The sequence below is a fragment of the Gavia stellata genome, chromosome 6 (genome assembly GCF_030936135.1).
Source record: "Gavia stellata isolate bGavSte3 chromosome 6, bGavSte3.hap2, whole genome shotgun sequence".
Classification (NCBI taxonomy): Eukaryota; Metazoa; Chordata; class Aves; order Gaviiformes; family Gaviidae; genus Gavia; species Gavia stellata.
The window spans coordinates 49,720,951-49,743,521 of NC_082599.1; the positions used below are offsets into that span (position 1 = coordinate 49,720,951).

Here is a 22,571-nt window from a genome sequence, read left to right on the forward strand (position 1 = left end):
CACTAGTTCAGCTAGGATTACATGGCAACCGAAGGGCACCTGAATTCTAGTAGGAGCCCTTGTCTGTAGGGATTAGACTAAAAAAAAGTCTGAAGTGTTCTTGAGTGAAATACAGCTGATGAATTTTTCTTGTTCATTTTCATATGGCTCACTTTCTCCTCTTGTAAATTCCTGTTTCACCCCCTGATAAAGAACATAAAGGTACAGTGAATACAAAGAGTTTGTGTTCTCCCTGTTCACTTAACTTACCACACTTCTTGTTTCCTTCCGTTAAGTCTACTACCAGTGAGGCGCTTATATTCATCACAGAGTGGCTCAGAATTTGTCCCCAATTTTTTTATTTATCTCTAAAATATGGAGGAACATTTGCCTTACACAGGTGTTGAGCAATTTTCAGTTCTTGTGGAGAAAGCCTTTTTGAAGGAATATGGTAAAATCAGAAATATTTTTCAACAGACTTTTATTTCTTCTCAAACTCCACTCCCCTTTGTGTATGCCAGGTGTTGCTGTTTAATGTATGGACTACAATGGAAATAAGTTTTATTTCTTTCTGGTGAACTGTGTCCCAAAACATGGCATTAACACACATACTAAGAAGAAAAGTTGGAGGCAGAGGAAGCTTAGTGAAAGGTGCTGTTAGAAACTGCCCTGTAGTCAGGAGGTCTTGTTCAGTGAGCAGTCTGGTTCTAAATGCGTGAAGGGAGCTTGGATAAAAGCAAAGGGTAGGTCTGTACTAAAACTTGCAGTCTTTGCAGACTAGCAAGAAAACAGAATAGCTTAATCTTAAGTAAGTCTTTAAACAATGCAATTTAGAATACATTTACTAGTCTTCCTAATTAGGATTTTAGTTGGAATTATTCTGAGACAACTCATTTCAAATATGAAATTAAAGACTGAGGTGGATACGTGGCCTTTTAGAGCAGTACAGCTTGCCTTCAAATCATTACTAGTCATCGTGGGGCTGTACAGGAATTACTGGGAAAACCTGAGGATTGGAAGTGATAGGAGTGTATTTCACCTTGTGGTTTCCATGTTCTTAGGTTTTTAAATACTGAAACTATTTCCTCGTCAACTGTGATAATGTTTCCTTTGATCACACCTCATTCTGAAATCCTTTTTCTCTAAAAGAGATGAAATGTGCTTCCTGATGTCATTTGACTTCACACATACAAGGTTTCATCAGAGCGCTGGAACTGAAGTTGAAAAATATAGCTGACAAAGAAATGTACAATACAGGAGATGCAGAAAGAATAGCTGCCTAGTTAGGCTGTAAAAATCACGTGAACTTTAAGCCACTTGAGGTCAATTTAGTGGAAGACTGGCCGGAGAGGCTTAATATAGATAGCTCAGATATCATGTGGAAACTCTGATTTAGACATGTATTGATATAAGAGACCTTGAGCTTATTTTTATTTGTTCCTGGCCAGATTGTTTGTTTGCTTCCCTGCTTTAACCCTACTCTTTATTCTCAGGGAATGCAGTACATTAGCAACTTTACTGCACAACTACACCTAACTGTACTAGGGAGAGTGAAGGAAAATAGGCCTTCCGATACTGGCACTTGTTCTTGTTTAGCCAGTTTTCAGTGGAGTCTTCAGTAAACTTGTTTGGTACTGCTCCTGGTAACTTTGACTGGGAAGGTGAAACAAGTAGTGGCTCTGGTCAGGATATCCTTCCGCTTGCTGAGAAGTGTTGGTGACTTTTGAACCTGTTTTTTCCTTTTCTTCCCTTAAGTGAAGTTCTTGAAGTGGTGAGAGAGACAACGAATGTATTGGGGAAGATCCTTGCCTCTCAAAGTTGAGAGGAAAGCAGGTAAGTTAAATCACATGCATCACCCTCTCAGTGCCCTCATTCCAATGTAAAACAAAACAAAAGAAAACAAACTTCAGTTTAAGTGTTTATCTTGAAATGGCAGAGTTTTTAGGTCAGACAAATTCTTCACTCTTCTCTGCCTCTTGAAGAAAGATGCAAGTTCACTGGGATTTCTAATCTTTTTCCTTTTTCTTTTTTTTTTGTTATGCCTAAGCACTAGTTTACTTGTATGTTTCCCAATACTGTATTCAAATTATAGCTATTACATCAACAGCACAGTAATTTTTAACTCGATTCAGAAAACTTCTTGTTTTCTGGCGTGGTCATTAACATAACATCAGTAGGAAGGTCATAGTGTAACTGATGTGACTTGCCCTCTGATGAAAGTGTCATGGGAAAAACAAATGGAGAATGGATTCCCTGTATGTTTACAGTAGCCATGGAAAGTTCTGCTTTGCTAAAATCTACACTAAGCTTAGGAAAAAAACCCACCCACGCTCTAAATCTTTACTTTAAAAAAACTGATGCTTTCAAGTATCACTTCAACTCTCCACAGGAATTTATTTGGGGTAAAATCATACTGTTGGTCTGGAAGCAGCTGGGGATTTTAACTGTACAAGAAAAAATGCTTCTGAAGCATGTGTTCAAAGTAGGTGTTGTTGATATCACTCCCAAACTTCTTAAAATTGCAGCCCTTGCTGCAATCACAGTTTATGACATGTAACTGTACTTATGGATCTATAACATCATAACCAGAGATTCAGTTTGGGAGGTATCATTATGAAAGCTACTGTTGTCTTCCGTATGAAGAATTAAAATACCTCAACATCCTTATAAAAACAGAGACGGAGTAAATAGGACACCTTCATGTTTAAAAACTTTTAAAGTTGATGGTGAATGTTTCACTGCTTAAATTCTCTGGGAACAAAGCTAACTTCTATGAACCATATAGAATAAGATTGGGAATAAGAGTCAGACCAAGGCTCTTTGTGGTGGGTTGCAGAGTTTTTCTGTAACGACACAAAAACTCTGTTGTTCCATCCATTTTGAGTAAGTCACAGTACTGTCCTCTGGTAGCAATGAGTGGTAGAAGATGCAGAAGTTTGTGGTCTATACAGGGAGGACAGTTTTGTGTATGAAGTTTCAAAGTCTCGCTAACTTTTTCTGTATCTTTCTGAGAGACGGCAAGTTTCTTTTTAGTTAAAAAAATCTCATATACAGATGCTGTGAGTCAAGATGATTTATTTTAAGATATCTTGAAAGTTTTGAATGGCACTTAAGCATAGTTATACAGTGCAGGATGCTATTTTATGCAGCATCTGAAGATTACCTGCTTATTGTTACATCTCTGCAATTACCATAATTTAAAAGTAATTAGAATCTATTGGTTAGCATAAACCTAACTTTTTGAAGGGGAAAAGAGGGAAATACTTGTATGTTGTCTTTATTGAACAATACTGTATTGCTTTGCTACTGACAAGAAACACGCATCTCAAGTTTTTGAATGAACATCTATGTGAAGGACAGCCTCAACCTCTATGATTCATTTGCAGTAGAAGTAGGTTTTGTTACAGCTACCTCCCAAAATGCAAACCAAATGTTTTTATGTACAACTTTTTTGAACATCAGACCAATCCCTTATTCCATTAAATTCTTGTTGTTAAACTAGAGAACTCAGTTCTAGAGATAGAAAGGAACAAGCCACTCAGTATTGTTAGTGTTAAAGCACTCTTTCATTTCATGAAGTACTATCAAAATTATTTTCCCTTCTTAAGGTTTGATGGACACATGCCTCGCATACCTTTTTGAGACTCTATAACTGGCCTTTAATTCTGTAGCTCTGAACTTTGGGTACTGGAGGATCTCATGTGCATTTTTCCTGTAGTGATCATAGCATGCAATGAAGCAACAGAACCAGCAACGCAGGTATCCATACAGAAGTTACCTGGGCAAGCTTTTTAATCCCTCTGTCTGTTTTATAGTGAGAAAAGTAACTTCAAGAGCGTTGCACTTGCCTACAAAATGTCATGTACGTTATTACATGTTGCTTGTAAAGACCTCCAGAGAAACAATCATGGAAGACTGATGAATTGTGAACTAATGTATATTTCAGTGTACTTCAGATTATCAATGTGTTTCCAGCATATTCAGATTTTATAGTCAGTGTTGCTTATAATGCAAAAAAAGACATTTTCAATACAATTTTTTGAGAATGCCTGTAAAGTGCCTATCACCCGGGGAAAAAAATACACGTTCTGTCTGTGATGGGCATGGATGGGCATGCAGTAAAGGTTTCCCTAACTCAACAAACCATTCTTTAGTCTGCCTCTTTAGTCTCTCATGTCATCAGACCGAGCTGTGGGGCTGTTACTAGGTCTGCAGAAATGTTTTCTGCTGATAATGTACATGTCTTGTAGTTGAGAAGCTGTTTTTAGCAGTCTGGTTAGACTCTTAGAGTCACTGAGGGACAGAGTCCTGGCAGAGAGCTGTAAAAGGGAGCTGCCAATGGTTTGGAAAGGGAAGGGGGGAAAAAAGGTACCTTTCATTCCCAACTGTTGTGACTATGTTGTTATTTCCTGGTAACTTGCAAAGAAAAGGCAGGTTTCTCAGGTTTGTTAGCTTGCGTTTTGGCTAGGAATAATCTCTGTGTTACTGAGGGAAAATCGGTAGAACTGCACAAGGGAAACTTCCTTTTTCACTGTGACAGTGTTCAAAGGCTGCCTGGATCTCAACAAACTGACACCTTTTAACTAGAGTGAATCTGAGAATGCTGCTCTTCGCTATGCCTTAGTGGAAAGGCTCTGATGTGAGACAGTTTGGATTAAGTGGGAGTTGCATTAATTTGTACACTGCATTTGCTTGTATGCAAAGCTTTTTCCTGATTGCATGGTAACCAGGGAAGGGTGATGCAGAAAACAGTGCCACTGAAAAAGGAGACTGTTACAAATTGTGGAACCTTTAATTTGACCATGATACTCAGCTACAGGCAGCTTTTTAATATTTAAAATTTGATATTTAAAAAAGCTCTTGTGAGCTTCAATTTGATCTATTTTATTCACAGAATAATTGTACAAAATGACAGCTGAGGTAGAAAAATAGCACAAAGCACAAGAGGGGCCACCATTTTACATGATTATGTGCTATATTATGAACTTGGGGCAGGAAAGCTGCTGTTTCTTTCCTGGTGGCAAAATAGCTAGTGAGAGTCCCCTAAATACATTGCCATGGTTTCCCCCACCTTCCTTCCAACTTTTTTTTAATTTTTAATGTGTGTTTTGTTTTAGTGCTAAAGTCAAAGGTCATCCCCAGCGTTTCAATCTCCATGTGCATGGCTGAGTGAATGTGCTTTTCTTCACTTTCAAGTTTATCTTTGCAAATAAAATTTGCAGGTAGAGAATTTAAAATGGAATTCAAAGCTGTTTGAGACTTCTCTAAATGACATACTTGGGAATGCTGCCACATAGCAGAAACATTTCAGCGATGTGTATTTCATTGCTGTGGGGACACCAAAGATAAAGTAAGGTAGGCTGTGTCAGTTGCTACAGTGTTTCATAAAATAATGTTCCATGCAATGGAAGGTTTGCAGGCATGCTGAAGTGAAAGATCAGCTATTCCTCTTCTTACTATTTATTGTTAGGTTTTATATGTTCCACTATACTATCTTTTCATACTGGTGTAGTATCATCTACCTGATACGGAAAAGCTTCCTTTTATCTCAGTTGAAAATAACTTTCAAAATGTTTGTCTCTCTTTCCTCTGGCCAGTCAGAATGGGTTCATACTGAATGTCATCTTTCTTCATTTTGACTGGTGGGTGTTGGTCCTGCTGAGACTATCGTATGATTGTCACAGATGGGATTGATAGAGAATGCACTTCACTTGTAAGAGAGAAGCAACAATATATTTTATTGATATGAAATACTGAGTTAACTAAGTTTTATGGTAAATGTGACAGTATTTTAACCAGTTCCAGTGGCAAGGTACACTGGATTATTTACTGCATAGAGGACAGGGTCAGACAAAACTGTCAAGAAGACCCTCCCATTGAGTCGTGAGGTTCAGCAAAGACCCCCTTTTTGCACTATGAATGACTGGGCAGCACTGTGCAGCTGTAATGTCTGCAGGTATGTTTGGAGCAAGGATAGAGCATGCTCAGATTCTCTTCCTGCCTTCATCTGTAGGAATATACTCTACCACTGTGCATTAATGTGCAGAAGAAATTCATGTATCTTAAGTGACATAGCTGTGGTGCATGACTGCAAAAACAAGCTTCTTATTAGCTAAGAACAAACTTGTGCAAGGGAAAAGAAGAAAAATCTGTCTGAATTCAGAAACCTGCAGCTAAACACCATGCCAATAAATTATATATGCATTCCAGTAGCAAGAAAATATTCTTCTTTGTGCTAGCTCTATATTTGGGTTTTGTATGGTTTCTTAATTGCACTGTAAATTGGTATCTCTATATAGAGGCCTTCGAAAAGCTAATGAACAGCTCTGTTCTACATTCAGTGCCTTCAGGTCTGAACACAATGTAAAGACTGAGGAAGAATGGAAACCTATGAAATGATACTGTTATGCAAAAGTTTGAAGAAGAAAACTTGCAAAAATCCACCCAAAACATAGTGCCAGTTGTTAAGTGATCTGTTGCGTGTTGCTGGACTTGTTTTCTGTTGCTTTTTTCCTGTTTCGCTGTAGGTTTAGCATGGTTTATCTGAAATCAGCGGGAGTTGTAAAACACCCTTCTGTTCTGTATCGACATGGCTGTATGAGCACTCATTTGGCAGTAGGATTCTGTAGGAGACTGTATAGGTGTATGCTGTGTTGTTTCCATGCAGTTTCATGGTATGTTCTGGGAAAGCTGGTCTCTTATCTGGCCCTTCTGGCATACTGTGCAACTGATCTTAGCCTAGAAAGTCATGGATCCAAGTCAAATTGCTGACCTTTTCTTCCTGCTTATTAATAAACGTTCATGTTTCTACTGCAGTCAGTGTAGGTAGCGTGAGACTGAGGAAGAGGGCATTTCAGCATTGGCTCATGCCGCTGGGAAAGCAGCAGCATGCCATACTTCAGTTGCACAGAGATCATTTGGGCTGTAAGCAGGGGGGCTGTGCAGACAGCTGGTGTGGATTTTGGTGACTGTGGAGTCTGGACTGAACAGCAACTTTGGAGCAAGGGCGTGAGTGGTGGAACTACAGACCTACAATGAAAACCTGTGGATCTCTTAAAAGAAAGAGAGCTCTAGGAAGGTTCTGGTGCAACTTGTCAGTACCAAGACATTCACCCCAGACTTACTGCTGCTTCAAAGCTGGCTGCCTTTTCTACCCATAGGATGGTGGCTTATTTTGGGCTTGACATGTCAGTTGTTGGTGTTGATGATAGTGGAAATTTACAAGGGAATTATTGCTAGGCCTGAGTCGTGGGAAACTTACTGTGCTTCCTGTTTTGGCCATGGAGATTCCAGCCTAATGATGAGTATCAGTAGGGTATTTTGACAATGATTTTTTAATTTAATAATATAAATGAGGTATGTGCACAATGTTTTTTCTTCCTTTTCTGTTTCCATGGTGAGGGACAGGTATGTGAGAATTGAGCTTCGCTGCTGTGGGCCATGGGATCTTACAGACACATACGAGCACAGGGAAGAAGAATGGAATATTATAAAGTGGCAATTTCAAAGTGATGGCAGAATATTTTACTGAGGAGAACAGAAAATGGTTCTTAGTAGAAACTGGGGGTCGTGTCTTTGCTGAACTTTGCAGTTGGTACAGATGAATAAACTATGTTTCTGAAAACTGAGTCTGGATCCAGAACAGCAAAGGAAGTAAGGGTGGGCTAGTGTACCCATGTCTCTACTCTGCAGTAGGAATAACTACAATGTTTAATTCCCTGCATCCTGCTAGGGGAAATACTGCAGTTTTCTCTTTGGGATACAGTCTTGTCTTTTGCTTGAACTGCTGCATGAACTGTTTGGACTGCTTTTTTTTTCTAACCAAAAGGATGACCAAGAATTTGTTAAACAAAGTCAAAACTGTTATTTTTATGGGGCAAGTGATGGCCTGGAGATCTCTGCTGCTATTGGGCATGCATTTTAATGTTGTTTCAGCACTTCTTGCTGAAAACTCTGTTGGACCCCAAACCCTCAGGCAGATACACTACAATATGTCACCTTGCTTGTGCTTAAAGCATGACTAAATTTAGATTAAAAGCTTTTCTACATGAACCATAGAAGGAGTTAAATAGGTTGATTTCATTTCAGGGAAGTCAATGCCTGTGTAGAATATGAAAGTATTTTTCTAAAAATTCTCTCTTCTAATGATGTGATGTGCAGCCCATTCTAGGCAAGTTCATTTTTCCCTGTCTGCCACACTAAGTTGCAAGGAAGTGCTCCCCAGGCCTTCTTTAATAGCAAGGAGAGTTTCATATTCTCTCCTGACAGTAAAAGAGATGTGATAAAGCTTTGAGGTCTGATGCTAGAACATATTGGACAGAGAACCTAAAATTAATGAAGGCTAAATAATGAAACTGAGAGTGCACAGTCTCAAAGCACTTCTTAATTTTGTTGGCTTCAGCTGTCAAATCTTGGATTCTTTATACCTTTTTTAGCTCAAAAATGTTTCTATGTCAAATAAGCAATCTACACAGGGAATTTCCAGAGTAGGTAAAGAGGTCTGTTTCTTTCGGGAAATCCTGTGTTTATATGCAGGATTGTATTTGTAGGCCTTGCTTTCCATTTTGCTTGTTGATCTAGAAATCTGACTCTTCCATAGTTCCCTTGACAGAAGCTTGCTTCTTCGTGCACAAGCAAGAAGTGTGAAAGTCTTAAATAGTCAGTTACTTTGGCTCTAGTGATACTTTCCTATTGTGTCAAAGTTGATAATCTTCTTCTAATGTAACTGTGGGTGCTGAAAGTCCAGATGATGTTCTGGTCTTAAATCTAAGTAAATATCATTGTTACTTTAAGGAAACTGAGTATTGGGAATGATAACTTTGCCTGTGATAGAGTATGTGCATGGGTCGAGGAAAATGAATCCTGATTGTGGTTCTGAGGCTGATAGGACTTTTGCTCTGCCAAATCTAGATCATGAAAAAACAGTTCGAAGGAAGACATTTCTAAGCATCATCATGTACTTGTATTGAGAAATGCTTTCTTTTAAACTGGGGACAGGGAATATTAGTGATTTTTTTTTTTTTTCTTAGTTGAGTGAAGAAGTCCTTCAAATGCTGTGTTTTCCAACTTTGTAAACCTGCACGTTGTTTTGTGTACTTTCACCTTTACCACATGTGTCTACTCTTTTACTGAATTTGTCCAGTTCCTCTTACTGCCTGAGCAAGGGTTGCTTTTGATACTGTAGTGAAAAATTTCACTTTCAGAGAAAGTTTTCAGAGAAATTTCAGTCTACCAGTTAAGTTGTAGAGTACACACAGGAAAAAATCCTTGACATGTAGGAATAAGGTTTGTTAAAGAACTGTTTCCTCTCACTGGAAGCTGGATTGGTTGCTTGCCTGAGGCTGTTGGTATACTCAGAATGCTTTCTGACTGCGCGCTAAGATACGAATAAGTCATAAGGCATGCTGATAAGTGGGAAACTGAATTGACTGATTGGTTAGCGGGTCGGCTTGCCTAGTCCACTTACAGTAGTTTTAGGTCTCCATCAACAGAGATTTGCACTACAGCTGGGGCTGGCAGGGGGCAGTTTGGTCAAGTGCTTTCTTACTGCCGCTGCCATGACTGTGGTGAGTAAGTGAAGTTCAATGTCCAATGCATTTTGGAGAATGTGTACATGCATACAGGAATTTATTTGAGGACAACTTCAAGAAGCACCATGTTTAAGCGTTACTGCAATTATTTTCCAAAATCAATTTCCAAATTGTTTGGAACCATTTGACCTGTCTGTATTGAGTGACTTCAGATTTTTATTTTTGTAGTCCTTCGGGGAAAGCCACAATGCTGGATTTCAGCTTCGTTGCGTAATTAAGTAAAATAGTTTAGTCTGCAAATGAAGCAAAAACGTAGCATGTATTACATTTAATTTGCATTTTTACCCCTTAGCTTGTGCTCTTGTGTAGTTCTCCCTTGTAAGGAGACTTTTCACTTTGTTTTTTGTTTAAAGACTGTATCACAGCGTTGCTCTTGCCATGTTTGTGTTAATACCCCTGGAATTTTCTAAAAACTCAGTTCCAAAATCTTTGCTAGTGTGACTTTGACTTTAATGGCACTAAGCCACGGATAATTGGCTCCGTTTCCTAAAATTCCACAGCCTGTTGTTAAGATAAACATTTCTAGGTTCCCAAGAACACAGATGCGTGTATATGGTAATATACTGGGTATACAGAGCAACCTTTAAACAGCAAATTCTTATTTTCCTATTTCATTCTTGATATTTACACACAAACTTCATAAGCAGAAAAATGACTTGACGGAATAATTTTAAACTACATTGTAGCATTTTGAGAAGGGCTGTGAGATTTCTCTTTTTTGTTGTAACCATTAACTTCTATGGAAGCTGAAGGGAAGTAGACCTGCGTTGGAATGGTATGTGTTGAGAGACACCCTCCTTAGTCAGCAGCTCATGTCTCAGTTGCTGGGAAGTCCATGTGACCAAGGCTTTGGTATAAGGCCCAGGATTGCTGGTTGTTTAGGAATTCATAGTCTTGTTATGTTGCTCCTCAGCACCGGTACCTGAAGTGACTTGCAGGCCTGGGTATCCACAAGTGTTGGAGGTCTGGCTTTCTCTTTGCTGAAAAGGACTGTCATCTGCATTTCCCCCTGGCCCAAAGCTTTCATGAGGGGCTATAATTTACAGCTTGTGACAGAGCTGGGTTCAGTTCTCTCATGTCCTCTCAAACATAATAGTATATGGTTGAAAGCATTGCTCCCATACATAACTACTTTAAAATGACAAAAGAATATAGATGTGAGGTCCAGGGATATTAACAACCAGTTAAGAAATTGTGGGATATGTTCTGAGGAACTCTGTGCAGGTTTAGGGTTGTAAGACAACCTTGAAGAGTGAGGGAGGTTCTTGCTGGATAGTGCCAGTTGCTGGAGCACGTGGGGAGGCTTGCTGCCAGGGAGCGAGGGCCGGTGATGCTAGTGAGCCAAAGCAGATCTTCTTAGCATCTTAGAGGAGGAATTGGTGGTCTGACTGTCCTTGGAGGTAAGCTTCCTAATAGTCATCTTTAAAATTGCTTCTAGCAGCAGTAGGAAACTTTAAGTTCTTACTTCCTGCAAAAAATGGGATATTCTTACTCAACAGATTGGGGTTTGATTTGTTTGGTTTTTTCTTCTTTTTTCTTTATCATTTTTTTATATGATTATTCAACTTAGTCCAAAGCAATAAACTCTGTCTGAAAGTAAGTGCATCAGGACACAGCAGGTATGGTGTGTGTGGGTTTTTTGGGTTTTGTGTTTGGGGTGGGTTGTGGTTTTGTGGGTTGGTTGTTTTTTGGTTGGTTTTTTTTTTTTTTTGGTTGTTGTTTTGTTTTGTTTTAAATTTAGGGCAGTTTGCAAGGAATTTTGTTCCTTTTTTCTATCAGCTGGTTCCTCCCACCCCTGTTCTCACTGTCTCTCTGCAGTAAGAAATAGTAAAGAAAAGCAGCAGTCCTAGTTCTGTTACATGGTATTTTGTGTAAATGTTTTCAGAAGGACAGCTATTAACGTTTGAAATAATGACACTTCTCCAATCCCATAAACCAGCTTTTTTTAAAATTATTCCATTATAACAATTCTATGGAGAGTCTTAAAAGTCATTGTTGAGGGTGAGAAATTAAAAAAATCCTCCTGTAATAGGAGAAAAACAATAGTAATGCACAACAAGATTAAAATCCCCCCCCTCGGGTTTTAAATGACAATAAATATCTGGTTTGAGTCAGTCTATTCTTTGTTTAGCGTTACTTGACTTAAACTCTTGGCCTTAATTTGTTGGCAGTTAGGTTAATTGTATCTTTGTTTAAACAGTAGTAGTGGTGGGGGCAACCACCATTTTAGTGAAAAGAGCTGAAAGACCTTGCTTTCCCTTGCTTTTTAGTGTTGTCCTGAGGAAGAAGGTACGGCTTGGCTGTCTGATCAGGGTTTTGGTTTGGCATGGTAATGTATTTTAATTTGGATATCTTTACCTACTGCGTGCTGTCTTAGGCCCAGGCACTGTTCAGTAGGGTTGTTGGAGTTTTTTTGTTTTGTTTTCCACTTTACTAGTAGCTAGTTCATGTGTGTTTAGTGCATTTGTGCCTCTCTTCTCTGTTCTGCCTCTGGTCAAGTGCTTTTGCTGGTTCTTCCTGTGGATAGGAAATGAGCTCAGGACTCAAGAGCAGACACAGTGGTGTTACCTCCTCTGCTGCATTTCAGAGAAATTGTGGTCATCCCACAGCTTTTTTCAACTAGTGGAGAAGCAGTAACGAATACTTACTTCTCTTTTGAAAGTTTTTGAGGCTTACAGAGAAGTAAAGAAATGGGGAGTTTCATGCTTTTGTGTATAAATGAGCCACACTTTCCAGGTTTCTGTTATCACTGTTCCCATCTATAATATCTGAGGACCTGGTTTGCTGCTGGTGTAATAGTTTGCCCCATACATGAACTGTTTGACAAATCTTTGATACCTGCCTTTTTTTTAGTGGTACGAGGAGATGCGCTGGTAGGCAGCATACCTGTTAATGTACTGAAGCTGACGTTCGTGTAGTTTAACTTGTGTATTGGCTGTGTATGAGGCAGGAGTTCATACATGCTAAATACAATAGCAACCTGATCCCAAATGATTTGGTGGTTTGTCTGTTCTTTGTTTTAGGTTTTTTTTAAGTCATTAGATCCTTTCTTCTTCTTCAGCAAGTATTGGACCACGTCCATTGGACCCGTCTTGTATTGATCTACCTCAGTGAGCACCTTGCATGTACATGGGTGTGAATAGAAAGTACATGTTCGAGGTGTTTATAGTTTGCATTGCCATACCTCTGAGCTTTGTTTTGTTACCTGATGAATTCCTTTGGCTGCACGTGCAGTTTTCATAGACTTTGTACTAGTGGTGGTGGTTGAACAGCTTTCCCTTTCCAAGACAGGTACACAGCATGTCTAGCTAAGATCTCCCAGCCAGCAGCGTGATGCACTAATTTTTAACTGTTTTCAGTTTTATTTGTTCATGGGGGGTGGGTGGGGAGGCCAAGTTTGGTGGCCTACATAAAAGAGAGGGAGCTGTAAAAAGCTCCCAGTGTAATGCGAGCCTTACAAAAGGAAGACCTATTTATAGAACCCTGCAACACTTGCCTCAAGGAACTTCAGAGCAGAGAGGGACAGTGTTACATAAAGCTGGGTGAGAGCACGCTTGTGCACTCACAGCTGCGAAGGTCAAACCCAGGGCTTGTCTTACAGTATGCTTCCACTCTCCCTTGGCCTGAGGGGAGAAGAGACTGATGGGCGCCTTCTGAAGGCCAAGTCCTACTGGTGAGAAACATTGGTTTGTGGAGAACAGTGGGGTGTTTTTCTTCCTTTTTTTTTTTTTTAAATTTTCTTGTTTTTATGGGGCTTTTTATTTGTGGTGTTTTGACTTGCATTAATTTTTGAGAAAACATGACTCTGTCTTGATTGATGACTTAATGGTCAGATAAGGCCAAACAAGGTCACAGAAGCAGCTTTGGGGACCTTGAGATTAAGGTTTTATGCTTTACATGTTCATACTATCATTTAAGCATCTTTCTGGTTATTGCTGCTGCTATTCTGGCTTTTGTTCTCTAGAGGTGACTTTTTTTATTCTAAATGACATTGCCATGCCGCTGGCAGTTAGCCAGGTATTGTTCTGGTTTGGATGCCTTCATCTGCTTAATACTTGTTGGTTATGAGGCTTTATAAAAAGTGATTCTGGAAAGCCTTCAGATCTTCAGCTTGAAAACATTCTTTAATGGTTTCATAGGCAGAAGAGCCCCTCTTTGGGGAGGCATATACCTGAGAAGATCCTTCATAGCATGTGACATAACCACTCGGTGTTGCTGTTTCTCTGAAAAGATTGTATTTGGCTGGGCCAAAGAGTTCCTAACCCCTCTGTGGAAAAAAAAAAACAACCACCAAACACAAAAGCATGGAATATCATTTCAACGTAATGTCAGGCTTGAGTAAAAGGATCTGTGTGATGTTGAAGCAGCAAATGGCTTTGGTGTGACTGCCTGGGTCACTGGACACACAAACCCTGTTAAGAGAGTGAGGCAGTGTTTCCTCCAGGGTGATGTAGGAAAGATGTTTGATTAAAAGGTTCTTAAATGGCTTTAAAACTTTGGATAAGGATGTAGTCTAGAGTTGTCCAAGATGCTTGATTTGCTGTAAAAATAATGAATCTCTTCTAGCATGAGAAATGCAGTACTTGTTTTTATGTACTTTTTTTACGTAAAGTATTTGAAGGTAAATAAACTGCTTGTCACATTCTGTCATTCATCTATGACACTTTGACTATTTATGTCCCTCGAGTTAGAGGTTTAATTAAGTGGTCAGCATTCTGCATATTTAAAAGCTAGCTCCTGAGTGGAAAATAAAACCCCATGGTTTATAAGAGGGTATATAATACAGGACAAGATTAAAACAACTCAGTAAATTATTTGGGATCAAATTCAGTCTTTATCTAAAAGTTAAATAGTGATTATATATGTATGTGTGTGTAAAAGCCAGACTTGCTGCAAACGGTTGTTTCTTTATGGTCTGACAAAGTGTGTTTAAATGGATGTAGGCATTTTGACTGGCTTTTGAGCCCACCCACTTAGTGAAGAAATTGTTTTTAAATTTAAAAAAAATGCAAACTCTTGTAGATGCAAGATGTGAATTAGTAAAGAAATAAGCAAGTTGAATGCTCAAAGCAAGTCTTATTAAGATACTTTTGTCAATTCAGTGGTTATTTTCCAAAACAGAGACTGAAGACTGTATTCTGAATTACTGTGGGTAGGCCAGCATGTTAGTCTATTTCACAGATTAGACAGATTTATAAACTGGCTTTGATTTGCTCCAGTGTCTACATGGTGCATTTTGCATCTGAAGAAAGTTTTTTTTCACGTAAATAAGAAGCTTGAGGGTTCTTTTTAAAGAACTTAGTAAAACTTAGCAAAACAGAGGTGTTTAGTGGATTTACAAAGTGATGTACAAAACAAGGAAGAACATTTCTGGTGGGACTCTTGCAAGTACATTAAAGGGAGGAGTTTGCACACCCTGAAACACTCTGAAGTGTTTAACCATCAGTTAGTTGGTAGTAAATGAGAATTAGTAAATTAGTGAATGAGAACACAGGATCAGAGCTCTGTAGCTTCAGGCAGATGCTAAGAGTGGAAAGCTCTCTCAATCCCTTGGTACTGTGAGGTTCTGTCTAAATTAGCAAACACTTTGGTCAGTAGGGATGGATGAGTAGATCAAAGTTGTTGGCACTGAAGCTTCTTAAATCTTCGTTACTGATTTGGGTGGGTTACTTTAGATTACATTTAGCTTGGCACCTTGGGTTGAATGTCCCACTTACCTGTGCAGTTTGAAGCTTTCTGAAGGAGAAAAAATATCATAGGTACATGCCAGGTGATCTTGCAGTGATGTAGCCTGCAGGGCTATTTGAAGTCTCGTATCCCTGTTTGGCAGCAGGTTGCATTTGAAGTGCATCTTGGAGTGGAGTTTTCAGGTTCTCTTACTCAAAAGGGAATTGATAGTTCCTGTGCACGAAAGTTGTTCTGAAAAACCAGGTAGCTCACAGCAAATGGTTTTGCTTCAAAACTGTGCTACTGCTCTAAACCAAATAGCATAATTAAATTAAGTATGAGAGTGTGCATAGCAAAAGGATGACCTGTAAAAAAGGGGAAGATTTTAGTCGGAAGCAGTAGAAAGGTATTTTTCCCCTCTTCTAAGGAAGTATTTCATTAAATTCGCAGATGATTGCAGTGGTCAAGCTGCCATTTTAGACTAAGGAATAAAAGTATTATTTGAAGCACAAAATCTGAACTAGATGGATAATTAAAAATTGTTCAAAGCTTAATAATCACCATAGGGTGCAGCCTGTGGCTCTTGGGTAGCAAGTTACTTGTAGGAGTTCCAGACATTTTGTGACTACAGTGAGTTGCGGTTGGTGCAATCCAAGATGGTGATGAGAATAATGTTACAAGGTTACAGGTAATGTATTTGTTGGCATTGACCAGCACTGGGTAAGCACATGGCTGAATAGCTCGTAACTCATTTAAATTCAGAGTTAAGTTGTGTTTAAACCTGAATGCAGAAAAACTTTATCTCAAATGGCTGTGAAAAAGCAAGTGGTTTATTTTATTTTATTTGCATTTGTATGAAATTTGTTATGTATGAAACTCAACCCCCTCCTCCCAAAACATACTGCAAACAAACAATGAACTTATTTTTTTTTAATGGCCAGAACCCAGAAAAGGTTGACTGATATGGAGACTTTTTTTCTTTACCTCAAACCCCTCAAATCTTGGTTGTTGTCTGGTGTAAATGTGTCCGTTAGCTTTCAACTGCTTTGCCTAGGTACTTAGAGCTGGATAACTTTAAAAAAAAAAAAAGTGGAATGCAACGCTGGCTAACCACAACTCAATTTTTGACTTGACTTTTGTAATCTGGGCTGCCACAGGTACACTGCAATCGGCACCCAATGTACTTCATGATCGAGTCTTAGTTACACTGCAGGCATAGTCCAAACTATTGTGTAGATGTACTATTAGATGACAGTGGTGTTTGGTGTATATAGAATTTAAGCTCTTTGTACTGTAATCGTGCAAACACTCTATTTTAAGCATTTGTTGGGTTAGACCAAAAACCTGGGTATTATGCAGAGGAGGTGTGCAGGAGCAAGTCTTTGTGCTTAATGTCATCGCCCTTATAAAATGCAAGGTTTGAGTGAGTGCCTTTAAGAAACAGCTTATAAATAAGAGGTTTTTTCAGAGTAAAATGACCTGGTTTAAAACATTCAGATGATAAACATAAGGGAATTGTGCTCTTTCTGTGAACAGTTTTACACTGAAGAACTAAGTTCATACATTCCAAATTAAATATTTCTTTAGACCCAGGTCTCTTTATTGGCCCCAAACTGTCATTGTATTTAGACTGGTAGAAATGGTGCAATACAGCCACTGAGGCAAAAGCTGAATTATGTCATATTAGGTAGACGAGGTATTTAAATCCTGTATGCAGGCTGTGGTTGACATATGCCATAAGAAGAATGAAATGCGTTGAATTTTCATCAAGAAAAGTCATAATCTGACTTATGAATTGTGTACTTGTTTGGATGTCAGAAGGAGTAAATACAAAACACCACAATAACAATTTGTATCATCTTTTGGACGTCAGAAGGAGTAAATAGGAAACACTGCAATAACAATTTGTATCATCTCATTATGAATACTGTATATGCAGGTGAGACTGACTGAAGAATAATATTAGTGTTTTGTATTTCATGGGTATAGTAGCTACAATGTCTGTTTCTCTTCATGGCTGTTTTGGCAATCTGGTAAATACCACTCAGCTGTAGTTTGTTTTTTCTTTTCTGCAACAGGAAGATTTAGATGAAAATTTAAAGGAAAAGTGTGTGCATCTGGATTAGGTGGTAGTATTTGCATTGCAAGAGAGGCCATGCAAACAGCGCCTCTATAGATTTGATAAATAGTCTGAACAACATTTTTTCCACTGTGTGTATGGAAATTGAGGGTATTAAATAAGTCTGAAAGGAAGCAGGCATACACATTTATGCCTGCTTTCTTCCCTCCATAATACAAGGTTTTAAGATCAAGACAAATTCTCTTCCTTAATCCAGAACTTGACTTTCTCATGTAGATGTTACATATGTTTCTGCAGCAGACCAAGCAGACTGACTTGTTGGGATTTTTTTGGGGGGTGGTTTTTGTTTTTTCAAGCTCCATTTATTTATAGTTTCCCTAAGTGCCAACAGTGAAACAGCTTGTGTGAAGGAAGAGCATGGATGACTTTCTGTTTCTGAATGTGTCTCTCAACTTGTTCTTAACAGTGACAAGGCAGAATCTGTCGAGTGCAGTTTACGGGTTGGGGAGAACTGGTTCTGTGGTACCTCAGTGGGGTGAATGTTAAGCTGGGTGAAGGGAGAGAGGTGAAGCTCATTCAACACAAACTTATAATGCAACTTGCAATGTTACGTTCTGGCCAAGAGTATTTTTGGTGAGGACTGTGTGGGAGATAAAGTGGTGAATGAGTAAAGGTGATCAGGTATGTCAGATGTTGAATGTCAGCGTGTCTAGAAAAGCTACGAGATCTCAGATTCCCAAAACTCACTTGAAGACTTTTACACACAAATCACACTTTGGTATCAGTGTTATTTAATTGGGTAGTGTTGTTATGTTGCTGCCTTCCTGTAGTTGCTAAGGCAGGGCATGAGGAGGAGGGGAGAGGAGGGCAAGAAAAGCTGAAGAGTGCTGTTAATGCTTGCAGTTACTTACTCCCAGACATGCACTTGTTCATAACATCAGACTTATCTAACAGTTACCCAAAACAAACGTGATTCATAGATGTGTGGTAGCAAGTAGGACAAAATGAAGCCCTTTTAATCAGTCAGTCTGTGCATTTCCAGTATATTTTCTTGTTTATAGTGTAAGCTGTTTCTATCTTCAATACAGAGGGGAAAATGAAGATCTGCATTTTGATTCCAATTTCACTTGAACAACTAATCTCTAATATCAGTAATCTCCCTCTTGTTATTCCTAAAGAGCCACTTGAAAGGGAATAATTTTAAAAATAATCAGTACAAGTGAGCCCACTTGTTCTGTATGTACTGTGATAGCACAGGAATAATGGATGCTCTGCAGGGGCACCATGAGATTTTCTTAAAGCACTCGAGTGAAACTTTCTATTCCTGCAGCTGCCATAGTAAAGTACTATTTGTATGAGAGTATGGTATCATAAATTTGTCTTTTGATTTAATCTGTTCCTGTAGCTATTATGATCATTACAAAATACAGATTTTGAGCCTCACAGTGTGAGAACTATTTCCAGGTTAAGTGATACCATGCAGAAATACAAATGTATGGAATTGAGGAAAACTTAATGAAATGTTGTTTTGTGTATGAGGGTGGTTTTTTCCCAGAATTAGTATTGCTCATCCGTTTTCCAATTTTGATGTTCTGATTTCAGTGTGTGTGGGGGGGGGAAAGTCCTTGTTGAGGCCCTCTGAGAGGGGGAGAGAATTTTGCTTTGTTGTTCTTATGCCTGTGGTGGAAGGGAAAAATAAATTGAGAAAAGGTGGTGTTGTACAGTGTTGTAGATTTGTTGCAAGGTTTCTTTGAAGCTTACTCCCAGAAGGTCTAGAATGCATAATCTGTATCTTGACGGTTTGGAGACAGAGTCTTAAGTCTTGCAATGAGATTCTAGAAATACTGTTTTGCTTTGGTGAAGTGATAATGTTGTTTACTAGAAAGGCCAGAAAATAAGATGCCAAAGTCCTGAGTATAACTTTAACAACAAAATAACATTATCTGGACATGTTCCTAGAGATTAAAGAGAACCTTTTTCATAGTATTCTCCAGAAAACTTTTATTTCTGGGTCTCAGTGAAGTACTGAACATAGCATGTTCTCTTGCTGCACTTGCATATTGAGTTGCATCCACACCTGCTTGCAGACCAGTGCATTTTTGTCTTCTTGCTGGCTGTCTTTCTGCCTTTCCCACATAGTCTGGGTGTGCTTGTGTGGCCTGTTCGTCAGCTGCTGCTTATGCCTTGTAACCACTGCATATATAAAGTCTTTTTTTCCTGCCTTTCAAGTCCTTTCCCAAGTCTGGTCTTCTCCAATCCCGTGATTGTATTTTCCTTTGCCAGCAGTAATGAGCATTTGCGTCTTTTCTTACACTCCTGAAAACCAAAAGCAGTACCATACCACCAATTATTGCAGTGCCTTTAGCCCCTTATCCAAAAGGTTCGGTGAAGTTTTTGGATAGGAGGTGCTCTTCTTCATTCCTTCTCTGGCCAGTTCAGCCTTGCTGGGGGCATTGGTATCAATCTTTGTGGGACTTTGTTCCCTCTTTGCTGCTCCGCAGTGCTTCAGCCTCAGTAAGTTGACACCCTCTTAACCCAGTGCACCTTGATTTCTATTTCCTGTGCACTCTGTAAAGGGAGCAAAGATGCTAGCCGGCAGTCTGGCAGTGAAGGGCTGGGCTGTGCGGAGTGGCCCACTGGAGAGAATAAGCCTAGCGGTGTTATAGTGTAAGCTCCTAATCATTTCTGTATTGTTTGGCATCAGTAAATTTCAAATGATGATGTTATTAAAGTATCAATAAATCAACCATTGGTGTGCAATCTGTCTGCACAGTGTTGCTTAAGCAGCAAGCTGGGTTACATAGAACTTTCCCTTGGCTGATGTGAGAGAAAGGCAGTTGGTGAATGAGCCAAGGTGGATGGACTGTGCTTAGCCCAAGTTGGGTTAGGCAAAAATCTGGATGTTTAATCAGCCTTTAGTAAATAACACTGTACAAGGAATAGCACTTTCCTACTTGACATGACTGTGCAAAGATAGGCAGCTGCTCTGTGAAGACTGTTTGGTTTTTAGTATTTGCTGAATTTGTCAGGTTAAACTAATGTTTAAGGAAAAGAAAATAATCTATTCTGACTTATGCTGTTTGGAATGGCTTGAATTGAACATTTGTTTCTTTTGTGTTTTGCAGACTTCCTGAAGCCAACTCTAGCAAAGAGAAAGAGTTCTGTTTCTGCCAGCCAGACCCAGTCTCCAGTGCTGGTCCCCCTGATGGCAGTTTGTACAACCCTGTGAAACCTGCCAAGCTGGACGCCACAGCTTTGCACGACTGCACTTTGGCCGCCACTGTGCCTCCTTCGGAGCTGTCGAATCATGCAGTCCTAGCCTGTGACACAGGCATTCATGAAGAGCAGTATGTAAGTGAAGCAGTGGAAGATGATGTGCCAGACTGCAGAGAGTACAGAGATGCCTGCACCATTACTGGTAAGCAGTCAAATCTTTTATCTTGGGAAGGATATGGAAATGTATAGTAAAGCTTCTGTTCTTAAGCTGTTGGTGAGATATCTGGTTCATGGACAATGCTGCTGCTGTTCTGCACATTTTTTCTTGTTTAAGAAGTGATTTCACATGCATCTGGATTTTCAGTGAAAGCACTTTGTAAAGTTTGAGGCTCTTGCAAATATGCTTGACCAAACTAGGATACTAACATGCTTGGGAAGTTGAGCCATTTGAAGTTTGTTTGGAAGATAAACCAACTGAAAGTGAGGAATGAGGGGAAGGAAATACTGCAGCTTAAAATAGTGGAATGGTTGTCCTAATGTTCAACATAATTTAGATTTTTATGTCGATACGAGAATTGCTTTGTGGGAGAAGGGGACTGGAGAAACAGTATGTAACAGCATGTTTTGACTGTACATCTTTTTGCTTTTCAAAACCATTCTATTTTTGTCACATTAGTGCTGAAGCTATAAAAGTTAATGTAAAAGGAACAGCTTCTTCTGCATGCTTGTATGAAAGGTTAAATGCCTTTTTATCATGGAGTTCATAAACGCATATTCCATTTGTTTGTAAGTGTGGTATTTTAAATAGAATTAGATTTTTAGTGATGTGGTCAGGTGACCCAATTTTTTTGTGTTTGAATAATCACTGTAACTCAGTTTAGTCATGGATATAGCCATAAAATGACAGACAGTTTCCATTGCAAATGCATGGTTTGTTGGCTGAGCTGTAAGGCTTCTTTTAGCTTAAAGTGACCTTGTCAGTTCCAAGGTCTTCTGGGAATGTTTGAGGAGTCAGCTGAGTTTTTGGGAAGGGCAAATGGGAGGGCTGAGAAAAACAGAAGTAAGACTGGAGTCCTTCTAATTAACTGCCAGATGCCTTTATCCTGGGTTACTTCCAGCCATTTCAAGTATTGTCTGTAGGTCAGAGAACTAGTTAATGGTGACCATCAACAGACACTTTTGTAGTATGCCTTAACTTAGCTCAGCCCAACTGCTGTGTAGTTGCTGAGGGTTGATATTCTGAAAAAAGAAAATAGAAAGAAGGAAAGAGGTGCTCTGCATGTCCATCCCTATTCCCTTGAGAAGACAAGCAGCAGGATTAACACTGAAGTCACTTTCAGTCAGGTAGGCTTCTACATAAAACAAATGTTTTGTTAACAGAAACTAACTCCCCATCCCTCTTCCCTTGTATTCATGGGTTTAGAGCCCATTTATAACAGGTCACTCTTTTGACTGCTCTCTAGGTATTTTCTTGGTAGGCAGACTAGAAACTACACACTACATAGGTGCATTCCTGGTAGCGTTACTGTTTTCCAGGCCCCTTGTAGAAGGATCTTTCTTGCAAGTTGTTCTGTTGGGTGTGTCCTGTTTCCCCTTCCCTCCTTCAACTGCTAACAGGAAGATGTTAACTTTATGTTTTTCTATTCTGACTACAAGCCCAGACAACCAACTTCTTTCATGAATCATGATGCCTTCTTGATTATGGTTCCTTGAAAGGCAAGACAAACTCTGTCTTACTTTTTTAATTTTTAAAAGTAGTTTTTGTTAAATGGAGGTCAGTGCATGTCTTCCTACCTCACACTCTTTCAAGCCTGATGTAGTTTCTGAATCTCTTTCTTCTTGCTTAGTTAGCAGCCAAGTGTGGTTTACTGATTTATCCTATAATGGTTTTTTTATGAATTAGCTGTTCTACAGCAGCAAATTTGTACTGTTTGTGACCTGGAGACAACACGGTAAGACTTGCAGTAGAAATAGTGGTGGTTTTTTCCATTGGTTGGCTGGTTTTGGTTTTTTGTTTTTTTTTTTTTTCTTTTTAGATG

The 22,571-nt window shown here is 39.2% G+C and overlaps 1 protein-coding gene across 1 annotated transcript in view; it reads left to right on the forward strand.

Moving 5' to 3' along the window:
- The window catches only part of TRAK1 (trafficking kinesin protein 1), a 114,999-nt gene that overhangs the window by 1,975 nt on the left and 90,453 nt on the right, over window positions 1-22,571 (forward strand). The window contains exon 2 of the mRNA XM_059818819.1: window positions 20,442-20,734. Within this exon, the coding sequence (XP_059674802.1) occupies window positions 20,442-20,734 (293 nt within the window). The remainder of the gene's footprint in view (window positions 1-20,441; window positions 20,735-22,571) is intronic.